The sequence below is a fragment of the Bombus vosnesenskii genome, unplaced genomic scaffold, assembly GCF_011952255.1.
Source record: "Bombus vosnesenskii isolate JDL3184/JDL3185 unplaced genomic scaffold, Bvos_JDL3184-5_v1.1 scf7180000013316, whole genome shotgun sequence".
NCBI lineage: Eukaryota > Metazoa > Arthropoda > Insecta > Hymenoptera > Apidae > Bombus > Bombus vosnesenskii.
Window position 1 is genome coordinate 790773 of NW_022882962.1, and position 19421 is coordinate 810193.

Below are 19421 nucleotides of genomic sequence, written 5' to 3' on the forward strand. Positions count from 1 at the left end.
TATCAGTCGATAAACCAGTCGCAGTTTTCTTCCGTCACCACCAGATATCGCTAGTATATAATTTAAAATTGTATTTTGGGAAAATATAGCGTCGTTTTCACACACTCAATGTTGTGCGTTACGTTCGTGTACGGATACACACTTTACATCGCTAATTGTATATTACAACATAATAACGGTACTTTCTATTTTGAATTTAAAAAATACGCTCGATCGTTCGTTTGCACTTGTTCGATAAATATTGCGTTGGTTGAAGAACACACGTGACTCGATCGATCGAATCGTTTGATCTTCGATCGAATATGAATGAACAGCTTCGCTAAAGAATAACGATATTGATAACGATTATGTGAATCGATGTTTATGGTGATTTGGTAAGTAAATGTATAGATGGAAAGCATGGAAGGATCGATGGGAATAAAGGATATGCCGTCGTGTGTCAAGTGGTGTTCGTGTGGAAAAAAGAGTGTTCGGTGGTTGTGTTCATCATGTTTTTGCCGAAGACGCGAAACAACTGGTTGACTGGTCGCGTCTTAAACACCCTGCATAGTCGCATCGTCTGCGCACAGATCAGAGCGAAAGAGTGGTATGTATATGTATGCGTATATAGTAGAAACTGGCTTGGCTGCGAGAGCTTGGCGCCACATTGTCGCATCCTATATACAAAATCACTCTCGCACCGACTATACGAGAAGTATATACATATACATATACGTGAACAGACACGCATGCACTGGATGCTCGCGGCCAATAGACAGAGCCAGATAGCAAACAAGTTGTGACCCGCTCTCGCTTCTAATCGGTTCTAACTTCTAACCTGTTTCTGTAATCGATTATTACTTTTCGATCGACAGTTTGAACTTTACACTTGTCTTCTTCGTCTATAGTTTTTCCTATTCCTCCCGTTTGATTTTTTGCCTGTTCCTTCTGTTACACTATTTTTCCGAGTAATACATTCGGGGTACTAGTTTAGTAAAGGAGAATGTGGGAGGAACGAGATTAGATGATTGCCACCGATTGGAAGGTTTAAATGCGTAACACGACGATATATCGTCAAGCGGAAAGACGAATTACTTGGAATCGTGATGAACATTCGCATCTAACGGGGTGGTAGTCATACATTTTAGCGATCTCGTGCAATTTCTGGGACTGCTGACGTAGTTGATGTTGCGTTAATTAAACAGAGCAGATATCGATATCCTGTCACGCGCTATTTACGCCATTTGTTTGTTGCGCGTTTATGCTTACGTTCGTTTCAATGTATGCGTGTATATACAAACGTAGCCGTACCGATGGTCGCTAAATTCGCAAACACGTTAGTAAATACAGGTGATTTCTATGAACGCAGAAACTTGGACAAGATTACGAAGAGTGCTGTCGCGATGTTGCGAATTGCAAAACTAGTAATATACGCGTGTGTGTATGTATGTGTAGTTGGAACAGATGTTTCGGATAATACTCGATGATCGAAGCTATCAGAATTCTCATTGACAACCATCTTAAGAAAAAATCTGGCAACGTAATTAAGAAACGCGAAGAAAAATAGGAAGTAAGAATAAGGTGATTAGCGAATATGCGCGCGCGTGCGCGCGTCATCTCCGAAGAAGTCGACTGAATCGTTGAGAGAAGCGGAACGGTGGTCCGTGGTAGTAGTGTACACGCGTACACATTCGCGTAGGTCGTCCGACGACGCGACGGTGGTCAGCTGGCGCCAACGCTCTGGCAACCTCCCACCAGACAGTATTTCGCCTCGTTAATCTTGCTTTACGTATATGCTCGCCGCTCTCTTTCTTCCCTTTTCTTCCTCTTTCTCTACCTAAATTCCGCGACTCCTTTCGTTTTTCGATCTTATGCCCATGAGCTATGACGTGTCTCGCTACCACGATTGACCGGACCATTCACGGATTCATGATTCATGATTCACCACTAACAACTAAATACGTGTTTACACCGTAATTATTCAAATCGGGATATTAAACGAATCGGTAAAATCGACGTTTTGATATCAACGTATGATTCGCCGTTATTCGACAGCAAAGATAGATAATAGGAATATAAGAGCAATAGAAAGAAGCAATTCTGTCCTTTCACCGATTTCATTGTTCGCGTATTCCTTTTTTTTTTTTTTTTTTTTTTTTACACATCGCACGTGTAACGAGAACAGCGCGAGTGATTATTATTCGCCTCGTGTAACCTCCAAAAATTAAGCGAAACTCGTGAAATGATAAAATGCAGCTGCCTCTGTTTCTTAGCAGGTGCGCGTATACGATTCCTTCGTGTATCGGAAGTATATGTTGCATACACGATGAACGATGTCGGACGTTGGCACAGCGTGCATGTACTTACATCATGGTCCGTTTTTTTAGCCTTGGACTTATAAACGCGCGCGATAAGTGCTAACGTTTCTCGCGTTTCGTTCGGATTTTCGCTTTGGTATCCAATATCGAATCGTCGTCCGTCCATTAGATTGCAACTATGTGCGGGATTTCGTGATCTAATACGCGTGCACTTTTGTCAATGAGTGGCATCGATAACGTACACGATTTCTTAGAAGCAGACATTGCGATCGATCGATGGATTTGTTTGCGGAAACGCGTATCATTCAGAGAAAATCACAGTAGACCAAATCACGACGCGTTTTTACCGCAATATCTAAACTGTGGATTTCTATATATAACATTTTCTATGGAAAATTTGGAGATGCAAAACTGTACATAATATGCAAAAATATATGAAATATTCAAAGCATACTGCCTTTATGATGTTTTATAGACAAAACAGTTTTTTATCCGAATTCTGGTTTTTTAATTATATTCGTAAAAATATGAATTTGCATTAATACATACAGTCTAGCCATCCATTAACCATTAGGGATACGAAGGACGAGGAGTGTCTTGTCTTTTTTATCAATAAATTGGCAAAAATTTGTTTACGTTTGTTTCTCCTTTTATTTATTCGAATCTCGATAGAAGTAAATACGAACGTGTGCACAGGCTCGTGGTAGTCTTACAACGTAAAATTGTACGATTTCACGCGCTCCATCGAAACGCACACGCATTGTTCGCATCGTAAATGCGCGTTTTGTCGAAACAACGTGAAAAGCTATTTTTATGCTGCGCAACGTTTTATTACACGCCTCGCTTCCACGTTTCACGCCCGTCTCTCGATTCGGGATCGCGTATTCTTGCTTTCCGCAATCGGTTCTACTATACATATTATTCACTACTTATCCGTTACTACCATCATTGTTATCGTTTATCGGCTAACCATCGATGATTCACGACTCGAACGAACAAACGAAGAAGTTTGCATCCGAAATCAAAACGATTTCATCGAATTGCTGATTCGACCGACGAGAAAGGAATTTCTTCGCCGAAGGGTACTTAGTCATCTACTATCGTCATTTGAATTTTTAACGATCGGTGGGTTCGCTGATGGTCAACGTTCGTTATACGTATACATATACAATAATATACATACATATTGTCTTGCGTATGTTTTCGAACTTCAAAGCGTACGTGCAGCTCAGTCTTCTTTTCTCTTTCTAAGCTTGCCCTCTGTCTGAATAGTTTTAGATACAAGATCCACGCAAGCTCCCAACGAGGCGCCGTTGGTCGTCTCGCCTTCCGCAGTATCGACGATTTTCCCCAGCGTCATGATGTAACTACACGCGATCCTTAACACGGATAGCTTCGACAGCTTTTGATTGTGCGAATACGCAGGAATAGCACGCCTAAGCGTATCGAATGCAGCGCTTATAGTATGCACCCTTGTCCGTTCTCTGGCGTTTGCTTCTATTCTCCTTTCGCGTGTCATGTTTTTATAGTTTCTCTGTTGTCCCGCCGTTGGATGTTGCCTCGTCTGACTACTCTGCACGTTCGTCATCGTAGTCGTCGGTGTGCTTACCACCGCTGTTATCATTGCGGCCGTTGTCCCTGTCGTCGAGCAAGAATTACCGTTGCTCGAGCAGGATCGATGAATTTGCTGATGGTGAGACGACTGAGATGAAGACGACGACGACGAGGACGATGCCGATGATAACGACGAAGAGGAGGAGGTAGAAGACGAAGACGACGTTGAGGACAACGACGAAGATGACGACGACGACGACGACGACGACGACGACGATAACAGAGACGAAGACAATGACGAGGTAGTCAAAACGTTCGTACGTTCTACGGGATACGAGCAGGTTTTCTCGTAGTTACCGTTTACCGCTGGATGCGACGGTACTCTGGCGGTTACATCGCCTCTCAGCACGAGTGACAGAGGTTCCTCTTGTAGTCTGGGATGCGCGATCGAAGACAGTGTCATAGGCGATGACGCTATGGCTGTATCGGACGTAGAAATTGCACACGGGGTGGTAGCGTTGTCAAATTTTTGACGAGATAGTTCTCGCTTCTCAGCTCGAGGTGTACGCGTTTGCGTCGACTGTCGTACTCCGCTGGGTGAACCGTCCCGACTTTGCGACTCTTTGGTGTCTTCGCACGTATCACCGTCGTCGGAATCGTGGCTACGATCCGAATTACCTTGTCGAACGTTGTCGTTACCGCTGCTGCGATCACGGTCGTTGGTTTGACAATAACGTTGGTGGTGTCGGTGACGATGATGATGGTGATGGTGGTGATGATGATGATGATGGTTGATTCGATTTGAAACGTGAATCGTTGGCGATGGCACGTTCGTTAGCAAGGAAAAAACGCAGGTTGTTGGTTGGTTAGCCGTAGATCTCTCTGCGGTTGTAATCGGTAAAGAAAGTTTCGCATCGATGGTCTTGCTGCTGGTATAGCTCCATGGTCGAAACGGGCTCGGTGATCGAAGCGTTCTGGTCGACTCCTCGTCCGGTACGATCTCTTCCTCGATCCGTTGGAACCTTCGTTTTTTCAACGGGGCTGGGTTTGGCTCGTGAATTTTCCGTGGTTCCGCCAACTTTCTTTTATTTTTCAACGATATCGGCGTTACTTGCACTTCTAGGCTATCCTCCGAGGCGCTTGGCGAGCGTAGGTCGGATATGTCGTCCTCGTCTCCGCCGCTACAGAAGCCGGCATCTTTGTCGGAGCTGGACATCACGCCGACTGAAATGAAAAACAGATAGCAACATTTTGTAAGAGTTACACAAGAGTTCGCGGTTGAATTACGCCGACCGACTACGGCTTCTAATTTTCCGTCTTAAACTGCTGGCAAGAGAAAATGACAAAAGCTCGCGAATAAATATTCTTTGACCTCCGTCTTTTTCTGCCAATCGATCTGAACGACGATTCGGAGTACGAACATTGTTGATTTTCCTATTTAGTGTTATCTCGTGCAAGACATATTTTGTTTCTTCTCGTCTCGTTTTCCGCCTAGTCTAGTTTTGCCAATGTCTGAAATAAGACGATTCTACGCATTTCCATGTTCGGTATGTCGTTCAGTCAGTCGGTATGTACAAGTCGGTATACATTGGCAGCTCTTTTAACGTTAGACGTAGTACGCGCAAGTTCTTGTTCTCTCTTTTCGTTTCGTTTCGTTCTCTGTGTCCGCTTCACGTGCATTTACTTAAGTATTAGGTTGTCCGAGAAGTTTCTTTCGTTTTATAGGGAAATGATAGATACGCGACATTTTTTTCTTTTATGTTATTTTATCGAATTACATATGATCCATTTTGTAGCAATAATGTTTATTTATTATTTTCTTATAAAACGAAAGAAACTTTTTCGACAACCTATTTGCATTATATATTTCACCTTTTCGATAAAAAACCGTTTAATCGTCGACCTACGCATCGATAGCTACGTTGTATGTTATACCAGTCGCGTTACGTCGCGTTGCTCTTCTGGTTCGGCATTGTCTTTGTTAATTTACGCATCGTAAGAATAAAATGACGCGGAAGAGAAAATGCTACGAAAGATTGCCTCCGCTCACCGGATATTCGCGGTTTCCTATTCGCGCACGATTTTCCACTTTCCATCGATATATGTTTACGTCGTATCTTAATAGTTAAATAATACTTCACAACCGAGATATAACAAATGATAGAATGGCAAAGCGATTGGGTCCAACTTCCGAAACGCTTAATATCGGATAGCATAAACTATCGCGCGTGAACGTATTACCAAATTACCGAATATTTTAACGAGCGTTGGAAACACGAACGATTATCCTGGATGATTCCATCAAGGATAACACTCTGCGTGTTGGATGATAACAGCTTGCGCACACCTGGTGGCGGTTCGACCGTGTCTTTAAAGGACTTATCGTTACGATAAGATTACCGCTCTCTCCTTCTCTCTCTCTTTCTCTCGCTCTTTCTGTCGTTCACATCAGGCATCTGTCTGGTTTCAATGAACCAACGCTACATAGTCGTAGGAAGTTCGTGTCGCGATTTTTCGTCTCTTCATTGGTTCTGCATGCTCTATGCCGACGATTTTCAACGAAATGTGTCGTAAGAACTTTTAAAACGCGCGATACCTATTATTTTGTCAGTTTGTCTCTGCTCGCATCCTTTCCCGTAGATTGTCAAATAAAAACGACAATGTCCTTTTTTAAACCAAATCTATATGATACATATTCTGGTGTGTCGCATATTTAGTAATTAGTTTATTCGTACCACGAAAATAGTTCGGAATCGCTGCTTACCGCGTGTCAATGTCGTATGAAACAGTTGATACGAAAAACCAGGACCCACGCTCTTCTATAAGAATCGAATACCTCGGAAAACAATTGAATCTCTCATAATTTCGTTAAGATCACGTAGCATGGATAGATGCGGCAGGAAAGAAGCACAGGGTCGACGTCGTACAGACTTTGCTTCTACGAGCGAAACGTCGAAAACACGAGAGGAAAAATGATAAGTTACTGCCCGAACTTGGGACGATGCTGGAAGAGGTGTTCGACGCACGACGTACGATTACCCCTAAATTACGTTCGCGAATATCACGTACTACGCCATGCATCTTTGTCGTCTTGTTCGGCAATTGTTCAAACAGACCGAAATAACATCTGGACATCTGTGTAAACTCGCGCGAAGGCGTACGGTTAACCGCAGACTGGATATCTCCGATCATATTTTCGTCAGGGACGTACGAACGGATAGCCACGTGATGGCGTGATACTTTCGCGGTTTCTTCCCTCTACCGACACTCCCTTGCCAGACGCTCTTTTTCTCCTTTTCGCGTATTCGCGCGTCCTTCGATCCTCCTTCGCCTTTTCTCTTTCTTCTCCTTTTATAACGTTCGCGCATCTTCGCTTTGCATTCTCCGTCTGAATTTCGCCGGCCGATTCGTACGAAAATCAATATGCGTCGGGGAACATCGACGACAAGTAAGAAACGATCGAGCCTGGACGACGCGCCGTTATAAACATGTAAAACGCGTGTAATCCTAATGGGAAATCGAAGTTAAGATTAAAGGTAGAAATCGGGTTGAGAGCGCGACGATGATTCTAAATTTCATTGCGTCGCTGTTCGAAATTTATGGTTGAACGTAAGTAAGTAGTACGTAGAGCTCTGTCGTTTCATCTCGTGGATGCGCTGGTCGTTTTCTTTCTTCGCGATGCGACTCAACGTCCTAGAAATAGTGAAGCGTAACGTTCGTGGACGCGGCTCTTTGGAAATAAGGCGGAGAAGAAACCGTCGCCAACTTTTGCAGAGATTATAAATAAGCGCCGTGGTCGCATCGAGAGAAGAAGCGCTAACGAACATTCAAACGCGTATCAGCCACGTGTATATCTAGAGTGTCAATTATTTCGACGACGAGTAATTTGAAACGCAAATCAAATCGGAAGACACAGGATACTCCGACGATAAATGCCACGTTGAATGATTCGCGCAATATAGACCTAATGGACCGTAAATGCGTATGCGTTTGTAGAAAATTTGAAATTACAGAAATACGCGAATTGCACATAATGTGGAAAAATATAGAAAATATGCGAAGCGTAACGACAGTTGCTATGATACTCGAAGGATGAAGTAAACATCTACTTAGATTCACTTTGTTTAAGTAGGTTCATAGAAGTATGAATTTGCATAAAAATCTGCACTCTACTTAAATGGGATATTGTTCGTAAGAAGATGCTGCTTCTGACACATGCACAGAGAGAGAGAGAGAGAGAGAGAGGGAGAGAGAGAAAGAGGCGAAGACTGCGGTCGCCAGATGGTTTTGCGAGAGCAACGTTTAAATCGATTGCGTTGGCGCCGCGTCAACGTTGCGACTTGACTTCACCACTTTTCTTCCACGGCTCCTCCTCCTCCTCCTCCTCCTCCTCCTCTTTCTCCTTTCTTCTTTCAGTCGATCGTTTGATTCAGCTCCGTTCTCAATAGGATTCGCACTTTACTTGCATCGTGTTTTTGCAAAATAAGCATGAGATTACCTTCTAGTTGCATTATCCAAATGTTTACTTCACACCCAGTCTCTATCCTCGAAGGTAATCGTGACAACAAACATTCCAAGGTATCGATAGTACGTTTGCGATATCAAATAGTCGCCCGAATCTCTATCGGAGGAATATACCGTACCTACAGGGACCGGAAGAAGTATTCGCGCGTATGCTAACTTTCCAACGAAGCGTTATTCTTATCGGATTTCACGTTTCATCTTCATATTATCAAATTCGTATAGTTTCGTGGAAACGCTACCGATTGATATAAAAATTAATATACAAACGTCAATATACAAAGTAAACACAGTGGTGTGCAAATACTTTTTCCAGCCACTGTATGTATGCGCACTGCCATACTTTGGTCGCCGAACACTTGCTCTTATCTCGAGCAAAATGATAGGTAGAACGTAGACGAGACTTTTCTGATTAATTTCGTTATTTATCCGTAAGCTATTCGGTCGAATTAAAATGTAGCGGCACATGAGCTAGAGCACGATTCCAATCATGTTGTTGGTTTGCCTCGAAGTATCAAAATCATTAGGATATACGTAACGTAATAATAAAGAAACTCCGGCGAAACAATGTCGCTGCTACGCGCAACCGTCAAACCGGTATAAATAAACGAACGCGATCGTAAGAGGACCAGTTTTCAGTCTCAGTATCGAGCAATTTTATCAGCGATCAATACAGAGTTTTTAGCGAATCAGTTATTACCGAGCGTCTTAGCGAACATTCTTTTAACTACCAGTATCGAGCAATCTACGGTTGACTCTGTATTTATAATTATTTTAAACATATTTAACGGTTCAACGTCGAGTAATCTCGTCATTGAAACCACCACGCGACCGATCATCCTCCGCAAAAATATGCACGATCCTATGCCATGAAGTAAGTTCCATGTATCTAGCGTTTGCGTGAAATGACCAGATTATGTAATGTCAAAAATATTTACATTCTAAATTCCACCGATCGTTTTGCCTAAAATAAACGAGCGTCCGATAACTTATAGACAGCAACGTATACGACGATACGATCGACGACAGACGACATCCTTCGAAGTCGTGATGCGTTATCGAGCTCCGAGAAGCATCCTGCGCTATCGAGTATCTGATTTTTTTTTTTCTCTAAGAGGTAGCCTGCAAACTATTATCGTCGTCGATCAGAATCCTTTTGCACCCTGGCGTTTCGTAATGTTTTTCGACCGCGTGAGTTTTTATATACATACGGTATCCAGAGGATCGGGAAGAAAGATTAAATGGAAGAAAAGTGGGAGAAACGGAACGGAGAGAGACTTTTCAGAGAATTGGTAGTGGCAAATAGTAAGCGGTAAGCAACAAGGTGGCTGGAAAGATCGGTGGTCGCGGGAACGAGGGTAGAGTAAGCGGGGAACGGGTCCGAGGACGGAAGAGGTCCGGTTCAGGTAGCAGGTGCGACTTTGCGCACAGGTGGGTGGAAAGTTAGACGTTTACCGTAGCATTGGTTCTCTTCTTTTCTACTTGTGCGTACCTGTAACTACGGACAATAGGGTATCGATTACACTCGACAATTTACGACTGTGGAGTTTGGTTTAGCCCGGCAATCGCGTTCTTGGGACGGTCTTAATTCAAGAAATCCTGTCGTTGACCGATCTTCTACGATATCGAAGGGACGAATTTTTTTTTACGAGAGAAACAACGAACAATAATTTACACGGGCACGTCTATAAAAGATCTTCGTTTCGGTCGCTAATCTCGTAAACGCGTTTACTTCGTTACGATTTAGGCTCGATGGAACCTAAGTCGAGTGGAGACGATCGCCCCGAAAACCGATCGTTCGGTTATTCTTTTCCTTTGCTTCTTTCCTTTTTCCGTATAGTCGGTGTTAGCCCGGGGCAAACGTTACTCGATCGGTTATAAAACACCTTCTTTTGTGTTACTGAGTGAGCGCCCATTATGGTCACGCATATAGGCGGCAATATTCACCATGAGTAATTATTGTTCGTTAACCTGAGCGGAGGAAAGACTTTTTAAAGGGCAAAACGTTAATGAACGCTTCGGCGACGATACGAGAGAATGAGAAACGAAAGTGGAAGAAAAAGGAATAGAATGGAAAATAGAGAGGGAAGGAGGATGAAAGAAGTAAATAAAAAAAGTACAGGGGGAAGAAGTAAAGTTCGTGGAACAGAAGTGTACAGGGAGATTAGACGGTAAGAAGTTTCAAGTTTGGTCAAGAGGTCGTTTGTTTCGTGCAAGTCGATTCGCCTGCTAGTCGTGTGAGCCAACCCACGCTGGCGCCGCCGCGCCCTATCTCTCTTTCGCATTCTCCTTTTCTATCGACTGTCACTTCTCCCTTCCGCTGTCTTACCGTTTTCCACGGATCGTGTTCTGTCTCAGCTCCCCTTGTAGCGAGGCTATACAATCTTTCTTCTCCGCGAAGTCGGTTTCACAGCCGCATGACTCGGTGCTGCTGGTGCTCAGGCACTCGATCTCTCGCTCGGAGACGACTGGCGCCGTTCATAATGATAATTATCGTTCTTCGCGACTCCCACCACGGACAGACTATCAATCGACCGAACGACGACCACCACAATAACAACGACATTCGTATTGCGTTAACGTTTACGATCCTCCTCGTGCTAAGTATCCGGAACGATATGATAAATATCGTAGCGTCGACGAAAACCAAGTTGCAGGAGTTTTAATATTCGCATCGATATTTCTACGTGATCGTGGACGATCGTAAACGAGATTGAAATTGGTCGATTTAAAAAATCGTGAAATTGATCGAGAGATCGTGATCGCGCGAATAAAACCGAGTGTTAACCCGCAACGGGTTAAAGGGACCGTGTCGATGATCGGCGTTAATCAACGGGAACGCTGCATCGGGATTAAGCTGTATTTTGAAAGAGATAGTCACCTTTCATCAAAGCCGACAATTCGGAGGCTGATTCCACAACGCGATTGGTCATTTTGGTGGCTAATTGGAGACACGAAGGCGCGTTAGAGCGCGCGTTGAGCACCGTCTTCTTTGTTCTTGATCACCACACGCGCATTACTTCACCCGTTCATGCACTACTTTTTTTTTTTTTTTTTGTAGTGAATCCTACGAGCACGTGCCGCGAATAGGTACACGGGCTACCGCGTAATCGCGTTGCACGCTTCGCGTCTTTCTTCCCTCGCCTTGTTGCTTCAACAATTTCTTCTCTCTTCCTTCTTAAGTTTTCCCGCTATCGCTTTCGCTTTCTTTCTCTTCTTCCAACACTTTCTACGAGTCTGTGCTCTCAAATGTCGTCGCGTTCTTACGAACAACCATCGAAAGATATGGAAATCACGGAGGAAGAAAGAAAATCACGATCACGATTTTATTCGCGTACGTTGGTACGAAGTTGGTTCGAGTCCAAAAACCGAAAAAGACAACTGCTATAGCAGAACGCGTCCTTACTCGAGCGCGGTCGACGACGTACTAACTCTCCTCGTGCGTTCGAGCCTCTTTCATCTCACGCGCGTACGATGGAGTCCCAACTGGTCTGCCTGCAGTGACTTTGCTGCCTCTAACGTTACCACCACTACCACTACTACTACTACTACTACTACTACTACCACTACATTACTACTACTACCACTACCACTACCATTTCCATTGCACACCACCACTGGTATCGATACCATCGATTCTACGGATACCATCACCACTACCAATGCACCGGACGTTGTTCCTTTTTCAGCCTCCGCACCACTTTGCTCCGTCCGAGAATGTATCGCGTGTATCGACTTTAGCACCAATACTGGCGCGCGGAGGCGCCCGAAAGTCGAGTAAGCATCGTCTCGCCGCGCTTGGAAACTCGATCGGATCACACGACACGGATGAGTTTCGAGCACGGTATTCAGTTTGCGATTCAACGGGGTCAAGCATCTCGCTATAAGGAGTATCCCACACTAGTAGCGTTATCGTCGACGACGATGAGCGATGGTGGTAGTAAGAACAGCGATGTCACGGTGCTGGTGTCGGTACTACAGGTACTGGTGTTGGCGCTGACGTTGGTGACGATGGCAGGCGAAACAAACGGGGAAGAGGTGTACGGCGCGCATTGTTGGCGGCAAGAGGCAGCGGGGGCCGACAGAACGGCGCCAGCCGGCCGAGAGTTTGACTCGGTTTCTCCGTGCGTCGTGTCGCGCCATGCCGCGCCGTCCATCTTTCTTCCCGGCCTCTCCTCTCCTCTCCTCTCCTCTCCTTTCTGCCCCATGCCTCACCTCATCACACCGGTCTCGCTCTTTCTTCCCTTCTCGTGGCCGTCTCGTGCCTTTCCTTTTGCGCTCCTTCGATTCCTTCCTCCTCTCTCGCACTCGATCTTTCGTTGCCGCGCAAATGTTTCAAACATCGTCGACTCGATTTCGAGTCAACCACCCGCGGCGGATCGTAATGCCGCGCCGGTGTCGCGGTGCTACGCATGCGAAAGAAACGCGAGCCTACGAGACTCCGGTTTGTCGGCCACCGTTTACGACCGAGAATCTCTCTTCGGTGTTTAGCGGAAACCTACGTACCTACCTACCTACCTACCTACCTACCTACCTACCTATCTACCTACCTACCTATTTCTGCCTACCAATCTACCTACCTACCTACCTACCTACCTACCCACCCACCCACCTACCTACCTATCTGTCATTCTTACAGTTTTTCAAACGTATTACCTTTCCTTCTTCGTTTCCTAACTTTGCTCCATTTTTGAAATCTGTCTGATAGAGCCTAATCGTGGTTACATGGTCACGAGAGGCGGTTTAACCACGAATCGTGAATCTTCGGCACGGCGAAACGATTCTCTCGGTTGCTCTTTTCAGATCGTTTTGGCGTATCTTTGTTTTTCAACTTCTTCTTGGTACCAGTTGCCGTCTTGTTATTTCTGTTCGAACAAATGGTTTTTACGAGGGTAATCGGCAAAAATGGCAGAAGGTCGTCTCGGGTTTCTACCGTTGTTCGGACGTTTACGACTCGAAAAATCCCAGTTCCTCCTTTATCGTGCAGGGTACGCTCGGTATGACCGGGATGTGTCATACGGGCGTATGTTCGCCATCTGTTTGAACCGCGAGGTCTTAATCCCTGTTTCGGCTCGACACGGGTGGTATTCGTCCGTACGTTCAACCGTACGTGTATACGTAGGTACCATAACTAATCGCAACTTTTGGTCGGGTTCTTCGTTGTTCGACGACGTTGTAACGAAACGCGTGAAATCGAATCGATCGTTGCGCGATCGATACTCCTGATAACGCGTGCCAATCGAGAGATACCGTAGCCGCTATCACGCGTTGCAACTGTTCTCGAACGGATCCGAGTAAACCGGTAATCGCATTCTATCGCGAATCACTCGTTACTCCATGATATCGTTTTCACGACGAGCGATCGTCGATCGTGCGACGACTTCCGTAGCTTTCGAGATTTGACATCCCGCGCAGATCATCCTTGATCCCGTTGCGATTCTCGAATTTTTATGCTTCGAATTTTCATTTCGCGCGAACTAAAAGAGTTACAATGCTCTAAAGAAACGTTTAACGCGAGATCGAGGAAAAAAATGATGCACACCGATAAGAGACACTTCTAACGTTAGAAAAATGCAATTACGTCAAAATCGTTCGGAACAATGCGCTAGCGTTAAGAAGATATACAAACGATTGGCCGCGTCGCGTGAAAATCCACAGTGCGAGTCATCTTTGATTACATCGTTATAAAATTGGCCGTTCGATCCAACGATCGCTTGCTGCGTAAATTCGGATTCGGCACATTCGTAAGCACGTGTTGGCACACAAGTTTCGAAGGCTTTCACGTAGGTATGATTTCATGAAAAGGTTGAGTCTTGAGAAAAAGGACCGAGGGAACCCCTGGTGCGAACGTGCTCGTATGGTATCTGCGAAACATATGCGCGGATAGGGGTGCCTTAAGGGTATTAAAGAGAGAGAGGACGACGAAACTGGCGGACCATCCGATTTGTCGGGATACGTGTGTCTACCAGATGTGACGAAAAAGGCCAAGGAAATTCCCAAGGGCACCGACCGCTGTCCTCGCGAGACGAGCGTTTTCGACCGAGTTCTATCGTCCGATCTGCCCTACCGAACCTGTCAGGAACCATCGGCAACGACGTTTCATCCTTTCTCTCTTTCCCTTATTTTCCAATCGTTCGAATTCTTCTTCTCCTCCTGTTTCTACTCTTCGTCCTGTCCCTGTCGTCCGACGTATTCGTCGGAAGAATGCGATCGCGAGATGCGCGAATCGGAACGAGGGTATATCGCTCGAAAGAATTGGAAGACGAACACCGTGGAGCTGACGCGGTCCTTAGAAGCGATCGACGGTGGCGTTTCGCGCGTGTATGCGGTAGTAACCTGTCGGGCAAGTTTGGCAACGGTCTTCTCTTTTCCGAGGGCGAGTTGCGATTTGTCAGTATCCCCACTGTCGTAAGTAGCGGCGCATGCACCTGCCGTTGCTCTTGCTTCACGACTGTCAGTCGCACGCTAATACATAGTAATAATAACGTTACTAATTTATTTGATTTTGTCCTCGCGGCCGAGGAATACGACATGGTTGCAATTTTTCCAACCGCACGCCTCCACGTCCGATCTTCTCGCTTATCCTTCTTACGCTTTATTCGTACGCTATCGTTAACCCGGTTACTATACTACGCACTAAGAGTCTACGCTAGAAGTTCTTTTCTAAAACTATCATTTCCGTCAGCCCTCTAATCGGATCTTCCAATCTTTGTTATTTCTTCCACACCTTGTTCCGTTATCTTCTTCTTTGTTTACTCCTTCCATCTTAACCGCTAATACACGATATAAATCTTACTGCTTAATCGTCGCGATGAAGCAACGATCGCAAATCGAAAGTCCGTATTTCAATAGCTTTACCGGCTTATGTACTCGTTTGGACGACTTTCGCGATTATTCGTTTCGCGATGTACGTACGCGGACACGCGTTTACGAGGAAACATATAAACGACGTCGTGCTAGCATGTGTGGCGCTTATGTGTGTGTACGTGTGTGCGTACTTTATAATCTCTAAATATTTGATGGGCGGACCGTGCGGCTGCGTTCCCATCTGCGCCAGTGTCAGCTTCAATTATTAAAGCTTTGCCATATGTCCTTGCTCTTCCCTACCCCTTGCTCATCCCTCTTTCTCTCTTTCTCTTATCCCCCCTCCGTCTATTCGTGGCTGTATGTATGCGCGTGTTCGCGAAGCATGCGCTCGCAGTCCTGTTTCGTTTTGTCTTCCTCCTCCCTTGATTCCCTCAGTCGATAGTCACGTTTTACGCCTGTTGCGAATCCGTATCGTTGACTCGAATCACAAAAGCGCGTAATTGCGCGAACGACCAACGCATATGGATTTCCACGTACGTATATACATACGTACTTATATGTATATGTACATGATACGTCTTTCGTCCCTGGATCGATATACGTTCTTGAAAATCCAATTCAAACTTTGTATGGATAACAACGAGAGAAAATAGATAAAAATCGTACTAATGGGCAATATCGAACGCGCCTTGTTCTATGATCGGTCGAACGGTTAATTTCCTACAGAACTTTCGTCGCAGAGGTATTCCTTACCCGATGGGATGCGATTTTATCGTTTCATTGCCAATTAGCCTGAATTTAGAATACGCGAATCGATAACACGAGTTCCCCACCGATAGATCGCCTCTTGCCTCTCGAAGCAAACGATCCTTTTCGATCGGGGGATCAGGTCCGATCAGTCCCGAATTTAGATTTGGGATCGTTGATTGCTTCGTGCTGTCCAGTGCAGAATTAGTTACGTTCAAGAACGCTTCATTCATTTTCAAACACGACTTTTTCGAGAACTAACTCCGAGACGAACGAACTCCAACGACGAATCATTCAATGGCCACTTGTACGCGTTATTCGAATCTTATATTCGTCGTTACGTTGTTCGGGCACTTACTATTAGACTACTTACGCGAAAGAACGTTCCACCTTAGAGATAGAATACACGTGTGCGCGGTATACGTATAAGGCTACCTGGAGACAGTAAACGAAAAACGCGAATAACATTCGATTGGAAACGTCGATCGTTTCGCTCGATTATCTCCGAGTTATTTCCGATGAGTGGCTCTTTCTCACGATTCGAACGAGTTTCTCTGCGAGTCAAGGTTCGGAATATTTACGCTGGATCGTTGTCGATGGGTGGAGCGCAGGCAGGTGGCGATCATTCCGGCTCTGCGAGCCGTGGCCGTGGACGCAGCGAGGAACGCCACTGTCGGGCCGCGCGTGTCATCGGTAGGCCGAATTATTTCGCGAGGATCGCGTGGTTCTTCGCACCTGCCGCTGTCAACCGTGAGAAGACGAGAGCGTTGGTCCCGTCGATGACTCGACTCGACTCGACTCGATCGTTCGATCGATCCCATTCGACATCCGCACGTCGATTCCATCGTTCTCGATCAATTTCGCTTGACTTTCGTTTCTTCTCTTTTCGCGATCCTCCCGAACGCATGAAACTTTGACTCGATATCTTAGCTCGGAGTTAATTGACACCTCCGTCGCAGCTGGACAGCTAATTTCGCTGGAGTATCATCGCCGAAGACGAAGGGGCGATAACGTTGACGTTTATTTTTTATCAGCTATCGGGGCCGTATTCGCTGTATCCGTTTCTGTCGCGTTTCGGGACGGACATTCAAAGGTTTTCGTTCGTCTTTGGAATCCGTATGAGCGACGCGTGCACCTACGTTATTGCTCGAACGCTATGCGAACGGTTGCTGCTTACTTTTGACGGAATGTAATATCTATTTATTTGTTTGCTGTTTACAGCCTGTACATTCTGTGGTGTATAACGATTGATGCGATAGAAAAAACGATCAGCGTGAAAGTAGAGAAAGTAGAGTACGCCCGAAGCTGTTGGAAGAGGAGAAAAAGCTGATCTTGTCGCAATACGAATTTACGTCTGTAATGAGCCTATTATATGTATTACATTATACAATTATGTTGCCGGCAGCGAGTTGGGTGAAATTCTTGCCAGAGAAGGGGACAGTGTATAATAGAGAGCGGAGAAATCCGAAGACCAAATTGCGTTAAAATTTCGGGGCAGTTTATTAAGCCGTTTGATGTTTTATGTGCAAGGAATAGGTCGAGCAGCAGACGTGGACGATCAGATATCCCTAAATTTAAAGGGTTTAACACTGAGACTGATCGACTAACAAACTGAGATATATTCTGGTCGAAAGGACGATAGTAAGTAAGAATGTGGTCTGTGACGGCGATATTTATACAAAAATAGCGATGAGTATTGGCCGTTCTTCACCAACGGTTACTCAAGAGCGGAGTTGGGAAAAACCCGCTTTTCCCGTAGCAATATAGCAATGAGCAATAATCCTAAGAAATTTCTCAACTTGTAAAATGTTTGTAACAATGGACTGTAAGAAATGCTAAATCTTATGGCGGTTCCTTAGGATTATTATTGGCCTGAGTCTTGACAGCTGGTGACCATCTTGACCGAAGGATGGATTATGTTTCATGGCAAAATTACGGCTGTAACAGCTGTTATTATTTGTTACTACTGATTTTGTTTGTCGTCTGACCTTGAGATAGCCTTTTCTTTGTACTGACTGCATTTATTTTAAGAATAAGTAAAATATTTTGCCGACCGGTCAAATTGACCGCTCGCGGTACGCAAGGCAGAATACAAATTTTTCTTAGAAAATAAAAGAGCAAACTAAAAGTAAATACCGAAAAATATATTGTATGCATGTTTTAGGAAAAGTCCGAAATTACGAAGCGATACGATAACGTTTAAATATGCTTAAATTTCTGTAGAAGTTCGAGAGCGATCAATTTGACCGGCGCTGGTAGGTTTAGTTGTTAATAGCTGAGAACAATCGTGTTCATCGAAGGACATGGGACGATCCAAAACGCGTGCCGCTAATATTGTTTCAAAATTACAGATAAGAAGATCTAAAGATCGTTTATGATAAGATGAAATTGATAAAATCATCGATCGAACGATAACATCGAATTAAGAATCAGATGAATTCTTTTAATCGATAATTTTGAACGATAAAGAGCCATATGATGAAATTTACTCTTGAAAATTAGTATGCAACGAAGAAATTGGAATCTGCGAGCGTCGAATATTATGAGACGGATTTACTCTTTAAGGAGTTCGTTATTCTCAGCGCGTTTGAGTGTCAAATTATAGGTACGATAGGAGGGAAGATTCTCGCAAATTGGTAAAAAGGCTACCGTGATTCTGGCAATAATATTTAAAATTGATGAGCACTCTGACGAATTTTCTGTTTTTTTTTTTTTACCATTTAATTAAACCATTTATGCTTCATACGATATATACGTTACGAATAAATTTCTTTAAATGACTTTATTTCTGCCTTCAAGGTTCTGAGGTAAGAGCTGAGCTGTTCGACTCATTCCTCTTGCCAGAAGGTTCGTCACCTCCCCCACTCCGTGGCCAGACCCTTCCAGGGCATTCTTATCATCTTACACGCGCTGTAGAGCACTATGACGTCGGGTCATCGGCTACACGTGCGTTCCTAGGAACTTTGAAACTGTAACGTTCGCATCTCTTAGAATTTGTCAACCAAAACTGCACATTGCACACATCTGTGACAGAACTCGTCGGCAAACCAAAATTTATGGCATCGGCAGCCCGATGGCTTTCGAAAGGCCTTGATAGGTGCAGTTGCTCCTACGGAGTTCCGGGAAAAGTTCGCGAGTGTTAGTCTTAATTTGCCATTGTCTCCTACATGTATCTTAATCATAAGCAGGCACTGTTATTAGAAATCGATCGAAGGCGTCCACGTATTTACGAGTTACGGTGTATGCACATGGTTTGGAAAGCTTCGCTTCGAATCCGAAGGGACATCGACGAAAACTCGGATCGGATAATCGTCCTTTAAACGCTTTCTCGAGGTTCGAGACACGGTCTCGCTCGATTGGTTCAGAGCGAAGCGAAGAGGCGGAGGATTTCTGAAATTGCTTGGCGAACGCTGCGAACGTAGACGGTAGCAGAGTGAAGATTCGCGAGAAAAACTAAGGACAAGAACAAGACAAGGAGATGGGAAAACGCGGAGT

General features: G+C 44.8%; 1 protein-coding gene and 1 long non-coding RNA gene across 4 annotated transcripts; one reads left to right on the forward strand and one right to left on the reverse strand.

The window, feature by feature from the left end:
* The first annotated feature begins 14 nt into the window (after nucleotides 1-14).
* On the forward strand, nucleotides 15-19049 carry LOC117235631. 2 transcript variants are annotated; one of them, XR_004493705.1, is made up of 2 exons: nucleotides 15-374; nucleotides 18726-19049. It is a non-coding gene; the product is annotated as an uncharacterized LOC117235631 (long non-coding RNA). The 2 variants fall into 2 exon arrangements; XR_004493706.1 differs by lacking the exon at nucleotides 15-374 and adding an exon at nucleotides 471-586.
* LOC117235625 (uncharacterized serine-rich protein C215.13-like) lies at nucleotides 2929-12873 on the reverse strand. 2 transcript variants are annotated; one of them, XM_033497839.1, is made up of 2 exons: nucleotides 11254-12873; nucleotides 2929-5075 (listed from the first exon to the last, which is right to left on the reverse strand). In XM_033497839.1, exons 1-2 carry the CDS (start codon nucleotides 11303-11305, stop codon nucleotides 3526-3528), a joined length of 1602 nt encoding a protein of 533 aa, XP_033353730.1. In that variant the 5' UTR covers nucleotides 11306-12873; the 3' UTR covers nucleotides 2929-3525. The 2 variants fall into 2 exon arrangements, with proteins under 2 accessions (XP_033353730.1, XP_033353731.1); XM_033497840.1 differs by lacking the exon at nucleotides 11254-12873 and adding an exon at nucleotides 10702-11083.
* Nucleotides 19050-19421: the final 372 nt, after the last annotated feature.